The following is a 23,511-nucleotide window of genomic DNA, read 5'->3' as shown; positions in this document are numbered from 1 at the left end:
CTGGAAACTTGTATTTATGTATGCTTCCTATGAGAGGTGAGTTATATGACCATAGAACAGAACAATGGTTGACATTTTGGTTTCTGTTTATATTATTTTTTGTTTGTGACGTCCACGGGATTTTCATTAGAATTTAGTTTCTGAAAATGGTCTCAGAAGTATATGTTGGCTAGGATTATTGTGGCCTAAATGCTTGGTGTTGTGTATATGGGAATGATGGTGGTATTGTTTCATATGGATGTCCATTTTGCTACATTGGTGATGGTCTTGTTGCTAAATTCTATTGTTACATGGATTGTAGGACTTGCAAAATTAGATCGTTGTTACTAGGGGTTGTTTTGGATGGCCTCTTGGATATGTTTGGTTCTCGTATGTTGGAACTGCTTGTAGTTTATACCATTATAGATGTTGTTTTTCTTGTTTTCCTTCCTTTTATGGGTTATTATCTATTTGAGTCTTCTAAGCTCTGTACATTTGTTCGAGGAGGATTATGTTTTTTTGTTTGAGATGGTGTTATCATCAGTGGTCTGGTGCTTGGTGTTACTACTGAATTCTAAGTGAACGTTGGGATTAGGCTAATCAGACTAAAAGGTGAGATTGAATAATGACACGAGGTTTGTTGATTGTCTGTCATGATTGTTACAGATGACACCTATGTTTCTATGTAGCCTCTTGGATACCTGATAGTAATTTGATCGTCTGGTCTTCTAATGCATAAACAGGAAGGCACACACCACAAGTAGATAAATGTTAGGGTAGAAAGCGATACTGAGGGATGGACCCCAATATATCTCTCTGATGCCTAAGTTAGATGTCAGTTGTGAGTGTTGCAAAATTTGTTCGTGAGTGAAAAGTTCTTCTTTTATAGGTTTATGTGGTGGTCTTTATGTATAAATGAAAGAGTCGGTGTTCCTGCTTCATTAAATGAGTTATCCATTTATCCATAAGTTTTGGGGTAGTACCTTTCAATATAATAGTCTTTCCTTTTCTGTGTTTCTAGGGATGTTGGATAAGGATTTTCACGGATGATTTTCTTGATATAAAATATTGCCTTTTCGACTGTACAGTAGATTTGGTGTAACGACCGAAAAATGCAACCAATTTAAATTATTCAAAAACAACCCGATTTCATTAAATTGTTTACAAAAAGGTTTTCAATACAAATCTTTTAGAGTATTCCCAGAATCACATTACTACAAAATCATGAGGAGCGGTACGATCACGCCTTCGCCTTGCCACAGTCTCCTGAAGAACCTGAAAAACATTAAACCACAACTGTAAGCCCGAAAGCTTAGTGAGATACCCCCAAAGTACCAACCACATATACGCCCTTCCAGGCTAAGACCTTCCGGTCCCAAACATATTTCCTTCCATCCCATGACATATAAAACATACATAACATAACAGAACATAGAACAGCCATGCATATCGGGACTACTGTGTGACTGGTCCGCCGTATCCGGCCTTCAGTCCACCGGATCCATCCTCCGAGTCTAATCATGTCCTTCGAGTCTACAGTGTGGTTGGTCTGCCCGCACCGGGCCTTCAACCCACCTGGTCCACTCTCTGAGTCTACAACGTGACTGGTCCGCCCGCATCGGGCCTTCAGTCGGTCTAGTCCACTCTCCGAGCCTCGGCACGTCTGGTCCGCCCTCGTGGGGCCTACAGCCTATCCGGACCGCTCGCTGGGCCTTCGGAATAACCGGTCCACCCTGGGTATCTTGGCCTACAGCACAAAGCAGGACCCGCCTCAGTCCATCTCCAGTCCAAACAACCATGTGCACATAACATACAATCATATAACAGTCATAGTCAACAAACCGAGCAAGCAGATCACATAACATATCATCACCCTAACCAGGTTACCGACCTAACCGGTCACTAGCATAGCATCACTCTACATATTGGGAAGCGGACCTTAACTAGGTCTCCAACATATACCATCCTAGCTACCAGGATGCAGACATATCAAACAATAACATAATAACCATATCCAAATCTCAATCCAATAAAGGGTCGGCCTTGGTGCCTTAGACCCTGTTGATATAGTGAGGATACCTCACCTCGAAACTACCGGCTGTAAGGATAAGATCCCACTGCTCCGAACTCCGACACGAACTCCTCCACTGAACACCAAAACACTCAATTCAATATATACCCTTATTTACCAAAATACCCCTGGAAGACAACTGGTCAACCCTTGGACAAGGTCAAAGTCAACCCCTGACTGACTCTACTCGCCGAGTCAACCCCATGACTCGCCGAGTCCCCAAGTTCAGAACTTCCCTCAATCCGCGACCTGACTCGCCGAGTCACCCCGAGACTCGCCGAGTCCAACCACTATGAGTCTACTCGCACCCAACTCACCGAGTCATCCCTTGACTCACCGATTCTCGACTCAACCAGAAATTATTGGGACTCTTCGACAAGACTCGCCGAGTCCAAGAACAGACTCGACGAGTCTAAGGCTATCTTCAACCTACTCACCGAGTTGTTCATCCAACTCGTCGAGTTCCAGCTCATCTTCAAGCAACTCGTCGAGTCTAAGGCTATCGTCAACCTACTCACCGAGTTGTTCATCCAACTCGTCGAGTTCCAGCTCATCTTCAAGCAACTCGTCGAGTCCACCTTTGTGACTCGTCGAGTACCACCGGTCTGAATCCATACAGAAGCATCTCAGGCCATGCAATTCATCCAAAACATAGATCTAGCCTCCTACAACCCATCCATCACGTAAAGTGGCAAACTTTACGTGAATCCATGAAGATCTAGGCATTATACACATTAGGGCTAAAGTTGGGACAAGATAGCTTCACTACATACTCAATCACAGGGACTTTCAGGCATTCCAACCCTTCTCCATTCCAGATCTGAGGTAGCAACCTCATATCTAACCTCTAGACTCCAAAACACCAAAATATGTGATCTCAACATCCCCAAAAGTGAAGAATCTAGACAATAGCAGCTCAAGAACAAGATTTTACCTTCAAAGGATGCCCCAATCTGCAAGGAACTCGAAACCAAGCAAAGCCCCTTGCTCCACTCCTTCAAACTTCCAAACTTTCTTCAACAATTACTTCTCCAAGCTCCAATCCACTCAACAATGGTGCTTCTCCACAATTTTAGGGTTTCTGGGACTCAAGGGGGTGATAAAGAGGCTGGGGAGGAAACATAATGCTCTTTATATAGGGCTCAACCCCGAGAATTAGGGTTTTCTCCACTCAGCACCTACTCGACGAGTCCATCTTTGGACTCGCCGAGTAGGCCACTTGACACGCGACCAAAGTCGCGACCTAACTCGTCGAGTCCATCCATGGACTCGCCAAGTTGCCCTCCAAAACTTACACTTTTAGCCCTTCAACTCTACTCTTGCGATTCCGGGATGTTACATTTGGGCTTCTATAAGGAGTCAATATGGTAAGATCTGGTCTTATCGTGTTGCTTAGGCCTTTCCTATTGTTTCTGTGTCGCTTTTATCTATCTGCTAACCCCCGTACCCTATTACCAGACAACATAACCATAGGTACATAGCTTAAGAAAGGGTAGCATCCAATAAAATTAAATGTGATGATGGAGTAAGTATTTACATTGACTTAGAAAATCGTACGCCTTACATCAAAATTCAAACTCAAGCGAATCTAAGATATGGAAATACTAGGATACAACGACATACCCATTTCATTCAGCAAGTCCGAAGCTATTTATCAGTAGGAAATGGGTGACGGAATGAAGTTGAAGCAATAAGTGAAGGCATGAGGAATAGTAGGACAATATTGGAGGACAAGCCAGGCGATAGGGAGCATAAAAATATTGGAAGTTGCAAGACTCTACCGGACATGATACCATTGAATGCCCTATGCTCATAAGAGAGCTGGAAAACAAAATCCAAGCAGAACAGCTAAACGACTTGATACGAGGACGCCGGTTTAAGAAACTAGTGGCAGCTAGCCACTAGTTACGGTAAAAAGTGAAAATTTAAAGCGCCAATAACCAACACACTTAGCAACTAGCCATGATTGGGATGGAGACAAGTTCACATTTGATGAATGGGATTATCACAGTGGCAATCGTCCCGGAGATAAACTACTGGTGATTGGAAGGTTCATAGGAAAGACGTCAATAACATCTATGTGGATAGTGGCAGTTCTACATATGTCATGTATAAAAATTTCTATTATAATCTCTTAAGTCAAGTGCTTGGGAAAATGGAACCACCAAAGTCTCACCTGATAAGTTTTGTAAGCCATAACATATTTCCAGAAGGAACAATCACTTTGCCACTAATACTGATGGATTAGAGCATTATGATATCATATTCGGAAGGTCGACAACGAACACGTTTAGGGTTAGAGCATCTATAATACATGGAAAGATCAAATTTCACATAATGTCAGGAGTAGGAATAATCCATACAAAGAAGAATGGAAGGAAAATAAAGCAAGAACACAACCATATGATAACTACACATGTCATGAAAGACACACATCACCAACTCCTGAGAAAGAAAATCGTAAAAGATAGTAAAGAATTTCAAAGAGAGAAAAACAAGAAAATAAAAGGGAAAGCAAAAAGTCCATAGGTAGATAATATCTTCCATCCGTTGCAAACACATATGATCAAAGAAAGGAACCTCAAACTCAGCAAGAACCAACAAATGTTCCAAGTTCATCAGCTCACAACCTTGTCTTTTTTCGAATTCAATACATATTGCTTGCAAGGCCTATTTTATGTCATAGAAGGATAAATCAGAAATGAACTTATCCACCACCTTACTCATCCCCTCAGAAAGCACCCATCTCATATATTCCTAAAACTTCTGAACTCTCTTGGTTAAACTGATCACACTTGCTTGCAAGTCAGTATTCTTCAAAACTACATCCCCAAGCTCACCTTTCAATTTACAGACACTCGAATCTATCATGGCTATCTTATCCACATAACCAACCTTCTCTAACTCTAATGAAGTCACTTTACCCTACAAAAATATGACCTATTTCTCCAAACAATGAATGTCGGCTACTTTGATATCTAATATTGCCTTTTCCACTTGCAACAACCTCATTTCACCCCTCACACTTTCCATCTCTGACTCCGGAAACATAGATACACCAGAACTCGCTCCTTCCAATTCAACAAACTTTTTGACATTTCTTCAAACCTATATCGAAATAATTAGACATCTCGAGATAGACTCATAAAAGGACCAATGAAAGATTTCACAATCTCAGCCACTTTCTAGAAGTCAACTTGCAAATAATGATTTTCTTGGTGAAGTTTGACTTTCTCACTACACTATATCATTATCTGTGACAACCGTCAATTTTGGTCAAACAAAGTCAACAAAAGTCAACCAGGTGAACTCAACTCGTATTAGAATTTAAAGAAAAATGTGATATTCCCTAATATTTCTAATGTACTATTGGTAAATTATAATTCCAAGTACCTCTCTTTTTACCAATTATTGAATATCAACCCTAATTAGGGTTAGTAACGTAAAAATTTGATAATTCAATTATATATTAGTTGGGTATAAATAATATTCATATGTCACAACTAGCAAATTAGGATTAAGATTTCTATCCCTGTACAAGATAGTTTCCTAGTGTAACCATTGTAACACTACGGTTAGTATAAATAAAAACTTCAAAGCTATTAAGTTTATTCATCAAAAAATTATGATTCAAGTCGAAACCAACTCATATAAGCTCAAAGCCTAATCCAAGGAGGTAAGACTACTCAAATTTGGGCCTTAGCCCAAGTTTTATTGGCCCAAAACCCCTATTGGGCCAAGACTCTCTTATTGGGCCCTAATGGACCGATAGCCTTTCAAATTGGCCTTTTGGACCGAAAACCCTCCTCCGGCCTTCCCATTGGTCCGTAAGACCCTTATTGGGGCTTATTGGGCCGTGAAAATTATTCTTAGACCATAATGGGCCAAAAATAACTATTGGGCCACTAAGGTTGGTTATCCCTCATAAATCTAGCGGGCCTTATTAAACCGAAAGCTCCCTCATAAAATCTCATTGGGTTGAAGACCTTTCTTTGGACCCTAATGGGCTAAAAGTATCTATTGGGCCCTCTCATAAAACCAAAAAACTTTATTAGGCCAATGCCACACCTTTTGTGCCTATTATTAGACTAAAACCTTTCTTGGTCCAAAACCAAGCCTAATAACCAAAAACTCTCCACAAACTGAAAACCCTTAATAGGCCTAAGGTGTTTTCGGTTACACTTGAAAAACTGTAACATATTTCCCCTCTCCTCCTTAGTTCGATCGGTTTTATAAATAATAAAAAAAGGAAGAAAATACAAAAAGATGACACATCAAAATTATAGAACATGCATCCAAGTAAATACCTCTCATGCATCTAGGAGGGGGTTGCTTGTCCAACATATATCAATGCTTGATCTCCTCTCTCCTCACCCTTTAATCGGCTGATTCTTTCTTTCCCTCTGCATAAGTTATTTTCAAACTTCACATTCTCATCTCATTTTCTATCAACTTCTATTGTTCTTTCAAGGAAAATTTCGAGCTCTACATCATCAAGGATCGATCTTAAAGCTTCTTGGTAAGTCCATGTTATACTTCATAGCCTTGTTCCAAGTTCATGCTAAAATCCTTTCTCTTACAACTCCATTTTCGTGTATATTCTCTGAGAACACCAAATACTCCAAGAATCTCCTCAAGAAAGCAAGCTAGCATGAGAAACCTTTCTCTATCTCCCTCTACATTTCTAAAAAGCCCCAAGGTGAGCTTCATACCCCTTATTTTCGATTTTTCTTTCTTTGGTGTGTGTGTGTGTGTATGGGGGGGGGGGGTTACAAGTCTATTCTTGTGTAAACTCTTTGGATAATTGCATGTATTTGTGTGTACGTATGTTTATGTGTGATGAAGTGTTGATATTTCATGCTTAGACTCCAAGAACTTGAGATTTTGTTAAGTATCAAGTTGTTGGAACATAGTTATCTTGGTGTTGTTTCATTTATTTTGGTGTTTTGTTAAACATGGAAACAAGTTTCTAGGTGAAAAATGGCTTATCTTGATGTGTGTTAAAAATCACAAAAATATGTCCAAGAAAATGATAAAACAACTTTTGGTTATGAAAGCTTGAAAAATGGTAAAATATGAAAATTTACACTCAAAATGGTAAATCTTTAAATGTATAAATTTTTTCCATAAAAACTTGTAAAAAAATGGGTTGTTTATGATAATTATCGTAAAAATAGGATATTTATGATAATTATGGTAAAAATGGACCATTTATGAAATTTGTGGTAAAAATAGGCCATTCATAATAATTGTGGTAAAAATGGATCATTTATGATAATTCTAGTAAAAATGGGACAAACTTAATTTTCCACAAAATTTGTATAAATACATAAAATTTAATGAAATTTTTTGGGTTTTTGTGCGTTGTGGAAAAATCAAGACATGTAAATATTATTATTATAATGGAGCATAACCTATGGTAATATGTTATATTTACACAAAATGTTATAAATATATTAATTCAAAAATTGAATATTTGTAAAAAGAGTTTATAAATAAACCTACCAAAATGGTGAACTAATTAGACTTTTATGACACAACCATTGCGTGTCATAAACTTTCGGTCATAAAGGCTTCTACACACTCCTTGTAAACTGTGTAAATTTACGACAGGAACGATGGCGTGTCATAAATATGCAGTCGTAAAGATGCACTAGGAATGTTATTTGTAATATACAATAATGGGATTCAAAATTTGCCTAAATGCTGTTAAGGCTCTTGTGAGACACTCCTTCACCATATCTATTTAGTGTACATCGTAAGTCCTGTAGTTATAACCAGTCTCCTGGACGAAGAGCGGGATATTGAGTATAGATCTATACGGGGTTGAAACCCCCACACTAGAGTTGCTCGCTATAGCTAGACATCCCAGTCTAGGGAGACAAATATCTTATTAGAAACCGACGCTTGAAGAACGTCAAGACAAGCGCTCTAGTCACATTAGTATGGTTGTAGCGACTCACATAGAGAATAACAATATTATTTTAAAATTTACGCAAAATTTACACTCTACTCATTTTATAAAGTATAAAGCTATGTGTCGTTTATTTTGTAATTAATTTCATTACTCTGGTCTTACAGTTTTAAGACCACGACTTTTCATATAACATAAAATATAGGATTTTCTGAAAACACACTCTATATAATATCATACAAATAAATAAAACAAAATACATGCAATTATACATGATTTGGAATGAGACTCTCAAACTATTTTTACAGAAAATATTGGATTTTTTGGAGTCTTACAAACTATTACAAAGTTTTCTCGAAAATGCTCTTATGAACTCACCAACATCATATGTTGACGCTTTTCAAAACGACTTGTTTTCTTAGGGACTCATTAAGCAACTTATGCATCTATGGATTTTGGATAATTGTTGTATTTTTGAAATATCATACATTGTGATAGTTTTGGAAGTAATTTCACGAACAAATACAAAGTTGTAAACAATTCATGTTGGCATATGTAATGTATGATGTTTGGTTGCTATGTCTCATTTATAATAAACTATTATGAAATTACAAGATGAAGTCACCCACCCCCGGATGTTTTCACCATCCCAGTTCGGGGCTGTAACAGATTGGTATTAGAGCATTGTTTATAATGAACTACCATACCTAACCATACAAGATATGTAACTATGAATACAATGGGACAATAATACTCTGAACAACATTAAATATATGCATATGTATACATATTAGGAGTGGTGTCATAATAAGAAACAATTAAAAGTCTTTAGAAGAGTTGGACATCAGGGTTAAACCCAGGCAGTTATGTAATTGTATTGGGGATAAATATAGTCTGATCAACTATATTTATTCAAAATATGACCAACATGTGTTTGGGAGTAATCAGGGTGGACAGCGAATCTAAAACTTACCAACCTTATACCCAAAATTTTAGAGAGCCAAACATAACTGATTAAAATAATATAGGAGTATTTACGAACTATGTGTGATCTTCATGCATTTCTCGTATTAGGGACATGGTGGATGGATAGAAGAAGACCCGGAAGAAGAGCCTATAGAAGGCCCTGTAGAGGAAGAAGTCGAGGAGGAAGTCAATGAGGAGGAAGAGGATGACTCGGACGCAGAGTCCGAAGTCATTGACCCACCCTACATAGCTAGGGCACCTGCACATCGGATGGGCCCCAATTACCCTATGCCCCCATGATCCCACAATATATGCAAGTGGAGCAGGCATCAGGGACAATGTCCATCGTTTGGCATGGAGCATAGATTTTACGACCTTAGCTATGGAGGACCAGCGGACCGAGCTCTTCCTGTTATGGTAAGATAGACCAGGGATATTGGCAATCAGGCCCAAGCGACGGCCAATCAGATGGACGAGATGAGGGTCGCGGTGGAGCGTGCAGAAAGGCAAACCTAGGACATAGTGAGGGAATATCAGCAACGTTAGGCAGCAATAGAGATGAGGATGCGAGCCACTGAGCACCAGCTAGCCAGACTCCAGGACGCTTCTACTTCACCGTCGGCACCACCATATACCTCCCAATGTGAGTAGGACCCATCCTACTGACCATTGCTATTAATGGGACTTCCTTTTCTTTTACTTTATGTATGTAGGACTGATCCTACGATTAAGTGATCACACTACTCACATGGACGTTATGCTTTCAGGTTATATTCTCTATGTACTACGGACCATTTATAAGGTCAATTTTCATGCCTTACGTACTAAAACGTTATCATTTAATGAAACAGTTATGTGTTTTATTTTGATGTTGTTATCTTCTATATTCTCTTTTTTCATTCTTATTTGATGTAATACAAGTTCAACTATAAGTACACTCGAACCACTGTAACAGCTAAAATAAGGGGTTTCCATAAAGTCGTCCTCATTCCTGGCTCAGCAGGAAATGCCTAGAAGATATATTCGCAAAAACACTACAAAAGCACCAGCGCCTCCGCCGCCTCCACCGGAGATGAACTTTGCTGCTTTCCAAGTGGCAGTCTCGGCTGCTGTTACTGCAACACTAGCACACATCAACCAGGGCACAAACGGAGACAGTAACGGGAATGGGGCAGGAAGTTCCAACCACAGGGATAACCAGGGCACCAAAGAACATGCACCTACAAGGACTTCACCAATGCAAAACCGAAGTTATTCAATGGAAGTGGAGGTGTAATAGCTCTCGTCCGGTGGATCGAAAAGATCGAATCTGTTTTCGAGATTTGCGGGTGTGCAAATGAAAGCAAAGTAAGTTTTGTAGCTTGTAAGCTTGCTAACATGGCCCTTTCATGGTGGAACGGCCATGTCAAGGCCCTAAATGTCCTATTTACAAATGCTATGTCATGGGAAGATCTCAAAACTATGATGCTGGATGAGTAATGTCCCGAGGTGAAGTACAGAAACTCGAGCAAGAACTATGGAATCTTACCATGCAGAACTTCGACATTGAAGGATACATTGCATGGTTTGAGGAGTTGGCACTCTTATGCCTAGGAATGATAACTTCTAAAAGCAAAAAGTTTGAACGTTTTATTTGGGGGTTAACTTCTCCAATCCAGGGGAATGTGATTGATGCGAACCCCTCAACGTTCGATAGTGCTACACACTTGGCGCAAAAGTTGTACGACCATGGGGATTGAAAAGGCACGAAGACTTCTGGTGTTCAAACAAAGAAGGAGGATAACAAGAAGAAAAATCATGGAAACAAAAGAAATGGGCAACAGAATCAAGAATCATGTAAGAAAGAGGAAACCATTGCAGTTCATGCTGCTACTACTCAGACCGCACCGACACCAGCTGCACCAACATCAACCACACCAACACCTACAAGGCTATACGCAGGCACTCTACCAAAGTGTAATAAATGTAGTTTCCACCACAGTGGCGCATGTTGAGACTTACAATGCACCAATTTCAATCAAAAAGGGCACACCGCCCGGTATTGCCGATCTCAACCTCAGCGAAACAACGAACCCAACAACGTCGGGGCCAATCGAGCATGTTACGGGTGCGGGGAGACTGGCCATTTCAAGAGAAATTGTCCCAAAGCCAATAATGAAGGGACAGGGGGTCCGTCAGGGTCCTAACAATGGGACAATGGGAGGCTGTGCAGGATCCGGTTGTAGTCACAGGTATGTTTCCCCTCAACAACATCTATGCATGCATTTTGTTTGATGGTAGGGCGTAACGAAGTTTTGTGAGCCATAACTTTAAGCACTTACTAAATCAAAGTCCCCAAAAGTTAAACGAAGCCTTCATAGTGGAAATAGCTAATGGGAAAATTGAAACAACAAATGACATTTTCATAGGGTGCACGTTAACATTAAATAATCACTCGTTTCAAATCAACTTGATGTTGGTTAATATTAGAAGCTTTGATGTGATCATCGGTACGGATTGGTTAATCCCCCACCATGCTGATATTATGTGCCACGAGAAGGCCGTTCAGCTTCACCTACCCACCGACGAAACACTAATTATCTGCGTCGATAAACCCAGTACAAACCTCTGTCTTATCTCGTACATCAAGGCACAAAAGTGTCTGCATAAAAAGAATCATGACTTTCTAGCCTACGTAGTGGACAAACAGAAAGAGGGGAGTAACTTCAAGGACATCCCAAAGGTATATAATTTTCTAGACGTATTTCCTGAAGACCTCATACGAATACCCCACGAGCGACAGGTTGAGTTTCGAATTGACCTCGTACCCGGAGCCACGCTAATTACAAAATTGTCATATAGATTAGCCCCTGTAGAAATGCAAGAGCTATCTAGCCAATTGAGCGAACTGCTAGACAAAGGATTCATAAGACCAAGCTTCTCACCCTGGGGAGATCCGATATTCTTTGTGAAAAAGAAATATGGCTCCTTCCATATGTGCATTGATTACCGTGAACTCAACAAGCTCGCTGACAAAAATCGATACCCTCTTCCTACGATCGACGATCTATTTGACCAGTTACAAGGAGCCAGTTACTTATCGAAGATAGATCTAAGATCCGGATACCATCAATTCGAGTCCGAGAAGAAGATATCCCTAAAACTGCATTCCGAACTTGTTACGGGCACTATGAATTTGTGTTTATTCGTTTCGGTCAAACGAATGCACCCACAACATTTATGGATCTGATGAAATGAGTCTGTCGACCGTTCCTTGACAACTACATGATAGTCTTTATCGACGACATACTGGTTTATTCTCAGAGCAAGGAGGAACACAATCAACATCTATAGCAAGTTCTGGAGACCCTAACGGTGGAAAAGCTATATGTGAAATTCTACATGTGCGAGTGATGGATATGCAGGGTGGATTTCCTAGGACATGAAGTCAATTAAGAGGGAATACACGTGGACCCATCCTAGATCAAAGCTATCGAGGGCGGGGCAACCCCGAGAACACCAACGGAGATCAAACAATTCTTGGGCGTTGCTTGTTATTATAGGAGGTTCATTCAGAATTTCTCCAAGATCGACAAGCCCTTCACTACTCTAACCCAGAAAGGTGTACCCTTCAACTGGGGTGAAAAATAGGAAACTTCTTTTCAAACCTTGAAACAAGCCCTCTGCAGTGCCCCGGTGTTGTCACTGCCATAGGGAATTGAAGATTTCGTGGTGTATTGCGATGCTTCAAATCAAGGGTTAGGCTGCGTACTTATGCAGTGCAGGAAAGTGATAGTTTACACATCCAGACAACTGAAGACCCATGAAGTAAACTATACCACTCATGATCTCGAGCTGGGAGTTGTGGTCTTCGCTCTAAAGATTTGGAGACACTACCTCTAAGGGAAAACAAAACCATTTTCATAGACCATAAGCCTCCAACATATCCTGAACCAAAAAGAACTAAACATGAGGCAGTGGCAATGGGTCGAGCTACTGAACTACTACAAATGCGAGATCTGATACCATCCGGTCAAGGCTAACGTGGTGGCCAATGCCCTAGGCCAAAAAGAATACTCGGGCCGCCAGTTAAGAACACTAACGATGACCATCCATTCCCACTTTTCATCACAAATAAAGGAGGCCGAAACTGGAAGCATTGAAGCTGAAGAACATCACAAACAAAGCTTTGTGTGGAATGGACAAGAATCTCACAATCAAAGAGGACAGAGCATACCATCTCATGGACCGGATCTGGACCCCAAAATTTGGAGCATTCAAGGACGTGGTCATGAGTGAAGCCCACAAGGCAATATACTCCGTCCATCTTGGTTCCGAAAACATGTACCTAGATATCAATCAACATTATTGGTGGCCGAATATGAAAGCTGCGATTGCTACCTTTGTGAGCAAGTGCCTAACATGCACTAATGTGAAGGTAGAATATCAAAAGCATTCAGGTCTACTATAACAACCCGTCATACCCGAGTGGAAATGGGAGAGGATAACAATGGATTTCATAACCAAATTTCCTAGGACGATAGACAGACTGGATGCCATCTGGGTGATTATTGATCGGTTGACCAAGTCTGCCCATTTCCTACCATTAAAGGAAACATATAAAATGGAAAGACTGACTCGGATCTACATAAAGGAGGTTGTGAGATTACATTGCATGCTGATATATATTATATTGGATAAATATAGTAGGTTTACCTCTCGATTTTAGCAGTCGCTATAGAAGTCGTTGGGAACTAAGCTTGATATGAGCACTGCCTACCATCCCCAGACCGATGGACAGAGTTAGAGGACCATCCAAACATTGGAGAACATGTTAAGGGCCTGTGTGATGGATTTTGGCAAGGCTTGGGTTGCCCACTTGCCACTGGTGGAATTCTCATACAACAATATCTATCACACAAGTATCAAAATTTCTCCTTTTGAGGCCCTTTATGGACGAAAATATTGACCACCTATCTGTTGGGTTGAGGTAGGAGACATCCAATTGGCGAAGGGATAGGTACCAAACAACACTCTCATAGGACCCGAGATCATCCAGGAAAGAATTTAGAAAAATTGTCTAGATTAGAGCACGGCTCCAAGCATCTCGAGACCGAAAGAACAGCTATGCAGACCCAAGGCAAAAGCCTCTGGAATTTCAAGTAGGAGATCATGTGATACTAAAAGTCTCTCCATGGAAAGGGATGATACAAATTTAAAGGCGAGGAAATTTAAATGCACGATACATCAGACCATTCGAGATCCTTGCCAGTATCGGTCTGGTGGCCTACAAGCTGTAGCTACCATCGGAGCTTAGCAACGTACACTGTGTCTTTCATGTGTCAAACTTGAAGAAATGCTTGTCAGACGAGACCCTTGTTGTCCGACTAAATGAGATTGAGGTAAATGAATACCTTCACTTTATTGAGAATCTAGTCGAAATTTTGGATAGAGAAGTGAAAGATACGAAAAAAAGCCACATTCCTATTGTGAAGGTTCGATGGAGTGACAAACATGGACTCGAATTCACATGGGAACGCGAGGATTAGATGATGCAAAAATACCCCCATCTCTTCTCTAGTTCTTAGGGATTACTTTCGAAAGAATTTTTGGATGAAATTCCCTCTAACGGGGGGATGATGTTAGAACTAGCAAATTAGGGTTAAGATTTATATCCTTGTACAAGATAGTTTCCTTGTGTAACCATTGTAACACTACAGTTAGTATAAATGAAACTTCAAAGTTATTAAGATTATTCATCAAAAAATTATGATTCAAGTCGAAACCACCTCGTATAAGCCAAAAACCTAATCCAATGAGCTAAGACTACTCAAATTTGGGCCTTAGCCCAAGTTTTCTCGGCCCAAAACCCCTATTTGGGCCAAGACTCTCTTTTGGGCCCTTATGGGTGGATAGCTTTTCAAATTGGTCTTTTGGATCGAAAACCCTCTTCTAGGCTTCCCATTTGGGTCGTGAAAACTATTCTTAGACCATAATGGGCCAAAAATCACTATTAGGCCACCTATTAGGCCGAATACCCTATAATTGGCCTTTTTGGGCTGAAAGCTCCCTCATAAAATCTCATTGGGCTGAAGACCTTTCTTTGGAGCGTAATGGGCCAAAAGTCTCTATTGGGCCTTCTAATAAAACCGAAAACCTTTATTGGGCCAATCCTACATCTTTTGGGCCTATTATTGGACCAAAACCCTTCTTGGGCCAAAACCAAACCCAATAACCAAACACTCTCCACAAACCGAAAACCCTTAATGGGCCTAAGGTGTTTTCAGCTACACTTGAAAAACCGAAACTTAGTTCTCCTCTCCTCCTTAGTCCGACCGGTTTTATAAAAAAAATACAAAAAGATGACACATCAAAATTACACAACATGCATCCAAGTAAATACCTCACATGCATCTAGGAGGGGGTTGATTTTCCAACATGTATCAATTCCTGATCTCCTCTCTCCTCCCCTTTTAATCGGGAGATTCTTTCTTTCCCTCACCACAATTTATTTTCAATCTTCACATTCTCATCTTATTTTCTCTCAGTTCAATTGTTCTTTCAAGGAAAATTTTGAGCTCTACATCATCAAGGATCCATTTTAAAGCTTCTTAGTAAGTCCACGCTAAACTTCATAGCCTTGTTCCAAGTTCATACAAAAATCTTTCCTCTTACAACTCAATTTTCGTGTATATGCTCTTAGAATACCCATAACTCAAGTTAGGATTCGAAAATCCTTTATCTTCTTCATCTACATCATGAAAACTCAAGATGAGCTTCATACCCCACTATTTTTAATGTTTTCATACTCTTTGAGAGGGGGGGGGGGATACAAATCAAAGTTTCGCTTAACCATTGGATAATTGCATCGACCATTGTGTTATGTATTTAAGTTTTGGGTTATTACTTGAACATGAAGTTTATCACATAGATCTGCATAAAAATCATAAGAAAAGAATGTGTTATCATATATGTTACATTTAAACCTGTAAATGTGGGTTATATACTCAAATATATAAAAAATGAGTGTTGTATTCAAACATGCATAACTTAAACTTAACCAACAACTTTCAGCAGACAAGTTATGTATCTTTCAAGGACTGTTTTGACCAACTTGAATGTCATATTTGTCAAAACTATTTTACATGCAAACATTTCAGGTTTATACCTTTCAAATGACTACTCTCACGCATTCATACGATTTTTCTACAAATTTTGGCGATTTTTACAAAACCGCTATCATTTTAGGAATAATCTCGGATGAGTTTGTGAAGATGAACAATTTCACACTAGTTGGAGGCCATTAAAAATTATGAAAAAAATTGTGAACAAATTACACTCAATTTCAAACTCCCAGAGTTTACGGATCCAAATTTCGACTTACGATGATTTTTCTATTCTATTTCTAAAAACAGGCACAGAAAATCCAAAAATAAGAAAACTGTTTTAACTATTAAAAGTGCATATACTTGTGTTGAGATGTAAGTTTTAAAGGTTGTAACCTTTTGAAAACACTAAGACATGATAACTTGCATCTGCGTATACACTTGATCGTATAAATATTTTCAATTACACTAGATATACTCAAGTCGTTTTACAAGAAAGAGAAGTCATAGTTTACGTAAATCTGTTAAGGCTCATGTGAGACTCTCCTTTAGTCGTACCTACCTAGCATACGTGGTAAGTCTTGTTAGTTATAAACAAAGTCTCTTGGAAGGAGAACGGAAGTTTGTGTATAGATCTATACGGGGTTGACATCCCACACCTGAGTTGTTCGCTGCAGCTAGACTAGGCCACTCTAGGGTGACAAATATCTTCTCAGAAACTGACACCTGAAGAGCGTCAATACAGGCACTCCATCATATTAGTATGGTTATAGTGACTCACATAGGGAATAACAACACCATTTCGGTTTACGAGAAGCTTTACTTCGTTAGTTTTATTAAACAAAATGAAACTATATATGAAAATGTTTTACACTATTCATTTTCATCATGGTCTTAGGGTTTAAGACTATAGTTCGCTATTAAGAAAATGTTGAATTTTCTGGATACATTCATTTTTACTCTACAAGGAAAAGATACATAGAGAGTAACAACATTATTTGTATTTACAAAGGGTTTACACTCTACTAGTTTTTACAAAATACCAAACTATGTTTCGTATACTTTGTAAACTGATTTCACCACTCGGGTCTTAGGGTTGTAAGCCCACAACACCTTTCTATATAGAAAATATAGGATTTTTATGGGATACACTCTTTTCAAATATAACCAAAAGATAATAAAGGACGTGCATGCAATTTTACACGGTTTTAGAACTAGACTCACAAATTGCTTTTTATAAAATATATTGGATTTTCTGGAGTTTTAAAACTTATTATAAGTAATGATATTACAATGTTTAGCCTACAAACATGCTTATGAACTCACCAACATTCTATGCTGACTCTTTTCAAAATGACTTGTATTCTCGGGGTCGGTGAACAGGTATTCGAGCATTGGATCAGGATTATTTTACTACCTTTTGAGCAATCTTACTTTATGTTATTTTTGTGTAATTGTTAACCAAGTATAATTTGTAAAACAATCAATGATGGTATATTGTAATGTATGATGTATGATTGTTATGTTTCATTCATATTTAATTGTTATGATACTGTAAATGAATCATTCGCCCCCGGACATTTCCGCCATCCTGGTTCAGGGGCGTGACATAATGGAACATGAAGATTTCGCTTTTCTAAGAGCTTTTGACCTTAGGTGTTGTTGGAGCAATGCTTTCTAACTATTTAGCTCTAATTCCCTTATTAGATCGCTTAGCTATCCAACATGAATTTTGTTTTCCAATTCTCCTTAAAGCATAGTGCATTCGATGGTATCATGTCCAATGGAATCGTGAAATTCATAATACTTTCCTTGCTATCAACTTCCTGATTTCTCTCCCAAAATTTTGCCTAGTTATACTTTATGCCTTCATCTACTCTTTCAACATTATTTCTTTCTTCATTTCTTCGTAATGGATAGCTTTAGCTTTGTTGCACAACGCGAGAGTCGGACGAACACTAGGTTAGAAAGATTTACTGAGGAATGACCCCAGTACAGCTCTCTGAAGCCTAACTTAGATGTCGAGTAAAAGTGTAGTAAAATTGCTTAAGATGAGAGAGTCATTCCTTTACCAATGTGTATCGAAGTTCTTATATACATATGGGATGGTGTGTGTTATTTCTTCTTTAACTAGGTGGTGCTTTTATCCGTAAGATGTAATGGTTGTACCCTTCAATATAATAATACTACAATTTCCGTGTTTCTCGGGATGTTGCATAAGGATTCGTACAGGTGATTTTGTTGCCATAATATATTGCTTCCTGGTTTAGGTGGTCGATTTACTTCTGTTGAAGAATTATGTCCTGGTAAGCTATCAACTTATTATATGTTGTCTGAGTGTGTTAGGTTATATGGTATTGTTTTGTGTATGGATTGACCCCCATACACCATTACTTGCTATGGAAGGACTCAACATAATAATGAAATGCTCTTGTGAGATGACAATCTTCAAATTTGTCAAAACTTCAAATAATGGTCCATGGATATCACACTCATTTTATATGGACTATGCATTCTTCATTAGTGATTGGTCATCTAATCACCCTAAAAAACTGGACCCATATTCTTAGATGTTTTCATGCATCTTCCATATTAAAGGTCAACTTCTACAAATCGAATGTTTATTTGGTATTTGTTTCACGAATAGAGAAATATATACAGTAGTGCTAGAATCCTTGGATAGATGTGATGTGGTTTCCTTTTTATTCACCTATTTAGGAGTCTCAGTGAGAACCAACATGACCCTTACGAAGAATTGAAGACCCATTATTGATAAAGTTTAGTCGAAGCTACTTAACTGGAAATCAAAAACTCTTTTGTTTGAAGGATGCTTCAGATTGGTCAAATCGTTACTTGCAAGTCTTCCTAATTATTATTATTTTCACTATTTAGGGATCCTATGTGAGTCATTCATTCATTCAAAAAATTTCATAGAAAGTTCCTATGGGATAGGGATGAAGACAAAACTAAATACATTGGGTTGTCTGGGACAAAGTTCTTACTACCATAGAAGATGGTAGTCTCGGAATAGGATCACTCAAAGCCCTTAAGATTGATTTGGAGGCAAAAAATGGACAAAAACTCCCTTTCAAGTATGGTCATCAAAGGCATACAAAACCTTAGAAGGAAACAACTACCATATATTTAGCAAAACAAATATGATAAATAGAGTATGGAACAACATCATCAAAGTGAAGTTTGATATCGAACTGATGAGGTTGCATCTTGATAACTGTTTATCTATTTATGTGGGCTTTGGACAATGCACATTGTTCTAGAAAGAAAGATGGATGGGTGAAACATTTCCCTTCTCTTTATAATACTGAAAAACAGAAAATGTGTTCTATTGTAAGAAAAAAAAATACTGCTTATAATTATTTATGTATCCATTTCGCTCGTTTGGAAGATAAGAAACAATTCGATTTTTAGCAAGGTCGCAACCCCTCCGACAAAAACGGTCTATAATATAATTGCTTTGGTAGGAATGTTTCTTGGTGTATTTGGTTCTTATACAGATCTAAAAAATTGTTTGTAATCTTTTTTTTTCAGCTAGCATACTTTTGGATGCTATCGGTTTATGAAATTCTTCGTGTTGCCCAATAAAAGTGTTTATCATTCGGTAAATTGGGTTTGTAATCCTTTTTCTTGTCTATAACTTTGCAGTTAGACCTTGTTCTCCCACTTCTGAACGTCTTTCTAGGTTGTGATTTCAAGTTTTTATTTAATTCTCGTCGGTTCCAAAAAATTATAAATTAGTAATTCAATAATTTATAAAGGTATAATCACAAAAAATTATAAATTAGTAATTCAATAATTTATAAAGGTATAATCTTTACTCGCTAGTCCATTTTATGTCCTCTAGAGGTATGCTTACCAAGAGCAAAAGTTATCAGCAATGATCCACAACTATCCATCATTTGTTGAGTTGTGAAAGACGTACATTACAAAAATAATTATCATTCTCTAAGCCCGAAAGTAATACATTTTTTCTACTTAAAAATACAACGGTAGAGTTACACGACACCAATCCATGAAAGTATGCCACTCACCGACTATTACACTTGATCATGATTAGTTACCACGGGGATCCAAGAACCATGATAGGTTTGAATAATGAATAAAAAAAATGATAGTCAAAGTTAAAAATAGAAACATAAAATTATGTCACACAAGTAACTAAATTGCAATATATAATAAATCTAAAATATCATAGTTGGATTATCGTATGCTTATTAGAGCAAAGAAAACTTGTATATATATCGACGAATAAACACTTGCCATTTATTTCAGTTGTATACGTGTGTTTATTTTATATATATATATATATATATATATATATATATATATATATATATATATATATATATATATATATATCGTATCGATTCAAAGAGATGCATGGAGTTCATAGTGGCCATATTGATTGAAATTGTGCAAGATCTCCATACCCTTCTCCACCCATCCTGTCCATAACTTGTGCTTCATATCCATTTACTCCCTGCCACATAAATTTATTTGGACATTTTGTTACCTATGAATAATATCTCTTAACAAATGCATTAATGGAAAAGAACAAACATGCAATTCATATATGATCATCTGTTGTTGTTTATATTAAGTGGCACATGAGTTATGTTTACCTATAATTTGACAAAAAATAAAGGGAATATGACTTAGGAGGGTAACTACCTTTTATCCGTGTTCACATATTGACAACTTCTTCTTTTTTGTACATAATAACGCAATTAACTTGTTTTAACTGTTTAAATTACACCAATATTACCGGTTAATATCTGTTTTAACCGGTAACTCAAAGAGAAAATGACTTAGGAGGGTAACTACCTTTTATCCGTGTTCACATATTAGAAACTTCTTAATTTTTGTACATAAGAAAGCAACTAACTTATTTTAACTATGTAACATCCCAAAAATCATGAACAAAAATTTCGTTTTTAATTTAATAATAAAACCATAATTGTCAAACCATTCATATAATATGATATATGTCATCATTTAAATGGATAGGAGGATTGATATAACTTATTTTTGGGAAAATGATTTAGGAGGGTAATTACCTTTTATCGAAGTATTAAATTAATGGTTTGACAATTATGGTTTTAGTATTAAATTAAAAACAAGATTTGTTGTCATGATTTTTGAAATGTTACACAGTTAAAACAAGTTAGTTGCTTTCTTATGTACAAAAAATAAGAAGTTGCCAACATGTGAATACGGATAAGAGGTAGTTACCCTCCTAAGTCATTTTCCTTTTGAGTTACCGGTTAAAACATGTATTAGCCGGTAATATTTGTGTAATTTAAATAGTTAAAACAAGTTAATTGATTTATTATGTACAAAAAAGAAGTTGTCAATATGTGAACACTGATAAAAGGTAATTACTCTCCTAAATCATTTTCCCAAAAATAAATTATATCAATCCTCCTATCCATTTAAATGATGACATATATCACATTATTATATTAAAATATCATTAAATTTCATTGAATTAACATTAAATAATTCATATGTCAACGATTTAATTGGATTGGAAGATTTATTAGAACAAAAGTTACAAGGATATTTAATTTCTCTAGTGATAAACTATACACCTAAAAACTAATATATAAAAACACCATTCAAATAGTGTTTTCTCCTCATCCTTTGCAAGAAATGAGAAAACTCCTACATTAGAAAACCTATCGTTTGAAAGCTTTCCAAGTGCGTTGGTGGTGTACCCGAGATTTTGTTTTAGACTAGGGAAAATAATTTTCAAAATATGAACTAATGGAAAATTTCTTCAAACGATAACAAAATATAACTACATATGCATTTTAAATTAAATTGTTAATTTAAGTTGCCCAAGATGTTGACTTGCATCAATAAAATAATCTTAAATGAAGTTTAGTCAATAGCCAACAATGTTTTCCTTTTTATTGGCCATATTACAACTATAATTCTTTTTATTTAACAAAAATATATATTTTACATATCATATATATTAACTCAAATTTGTATGGATGGGTCAAAACCACTCTTGCACCTATAAAGTATTTTAGCTTATCTTTCTAGATATTAAAATTATAAAGAAGCTCAAGCAATGCAAATGAAAATGTTGATTTTTATATGCATATTTAATTTGGTTTCTAGATAAAAACGTATATTACCTTCATTGTATCCAAAGCCTCCATTTCAGCGGAGTTGAAGTCATAAAACATGCTTGCCGCTGAGAGCTTCATTGACAGAAACTGGAAAAAAGAAAATAATTAAGACAATCAAGGATCTTCATCGTGATCATGAATTTATTATTTTATCTAGAAATTCTTCTCACACAATTTACCTCTATCTGATTCTGCAAAGATCGGATATAACTAATTGTTACGTCCAACATTACTGACATTCCCATTGTCTGCAATATCTCATGAAAAAAAAAAATAAGACATTAACTTCTTATCACAAGAATCGGAAAGTAAAGACATCTGAAAAATGGGGAGAAAGCTATTGGTTCATACCTTATAACAACCTGGAACTAGTTCTTGCAAACATCGTAGCTTTTGGTTTATTTTCTCCCTTCTCATCTGATCCAAGAATAGAACAAATGAAACAAGGAAATCAATTTAGCACTATTAGTTGCTCTAAAATATCCTATTAGTGCTCCAAGAAAAACTACATTTTATCTACCATATACAAAAGATATCAATGAACTATATATACAACCTAAAGCCTATTTTGGATTTCTTTCTCCTTTATGAAAAAATTTAGTTTCAGAGATTTCAAAACGAACCCTTTCAGCCAAACTATGACTATCAGTAGCTTCACCTCTCCTTGCTCTAACATGAACAACTTCTCGTGGTTTCTCCGCTTCAGCTTTGATGTTTTTCTTTCTCTTTTTACCACCATAGCCCTGCAAGATATGAATTGGTCAAAACGGATGAACAAATAGATAAATCCCACACGAATCTATATACCCATCTTGTGTATCCAAGAGATAAGTTTAAGTAACAAATTAAGGAAAAAAGCGTACATAATTTCTGATTCCTTTATTCTCTCCAGTAACTCCACAACTAAATACGGACGATTTTGAATTCCCCAAGCTTTCAACACCAGACATCCTCTTGATAATATCGTCTATGGTGGTAGGGAGATGTGTCGTCGGATCATAGAAAGAAGCACCCTGATGACATCTACTTGAATTAATGCTTAGATCGTTATTAGTGCCATCGGGTAAAGGCATGAATGGAAGACTACGCTCATTACTTTGATGATGATGATCTGAGAAATTGTCGGCAGACATAGGCGTAATCCCATGAACACTAATATTGGATGAAATGAAACTTCCAAGGGAAGGATTGATGTTGTTTTCTAGAAGTTCCATGCTTGTTTCGATTCCTAGGGTAAGGTGATCATCCATGAGATGAAAGAGAGTTTTATTTTCTTGTAACAAGCTTCCAAACACTTAGCGCAAGAAAGAAAAGTACAAAAGGTTCTTATTGGTTAGT

At 37.4% G+C, this 23,511-nt stretch overlaps 1 protein-coding gene across 1 annotated transcript; it reads right to left on the bottom strand.

The window, feature by feature from the left end:
• Positions 1–20,400: 20,400 nt before the first annotated feature.
• Positions 20,401–23,511, bottom strand: LOC145033681 (transcription factor BEE 1-like). The gene is made up of 6 exons (XM_078982247.1): positions 23,037–23,511; positions 22,797–22,916; positions 22,525–22,590; positions 22,353–22,421; positions 22,180–22,260; positions 20,401–20,513 (listed from the first exon to the last, which is right to left on the bottom strand). The coding sequence occupies exons 1-6, from the start codon at positions 23,421–23,423 to the stop codon at positions 20,421–20,423; spliced, it is 816 nt and encodes a 271-aa protein (XP_078838373.1). The 5' UTR covers positions 23,424–23,511; the 3' UTR covers positions 20,401–20,420.

Source organism: Lactuca saligna, chromosome 3 (assembly GCF_052625555.1).
Source record: "Lactuca saligna cultivar CGN05327 chromosome 3, ASM5262555v1, whole genome shotgun sequence".
Lineage (NCBI taxonomy): Eukaryota > Viridiplantae > Streptophyta > Magnoliopsida > Asterales > Asteraceae > Lactuca > Lactuca saligna.
Note: the sequence above shows the minus strand (reverse complement) of the source record. Positions and strands in the feature narration are given on the sequence as shown.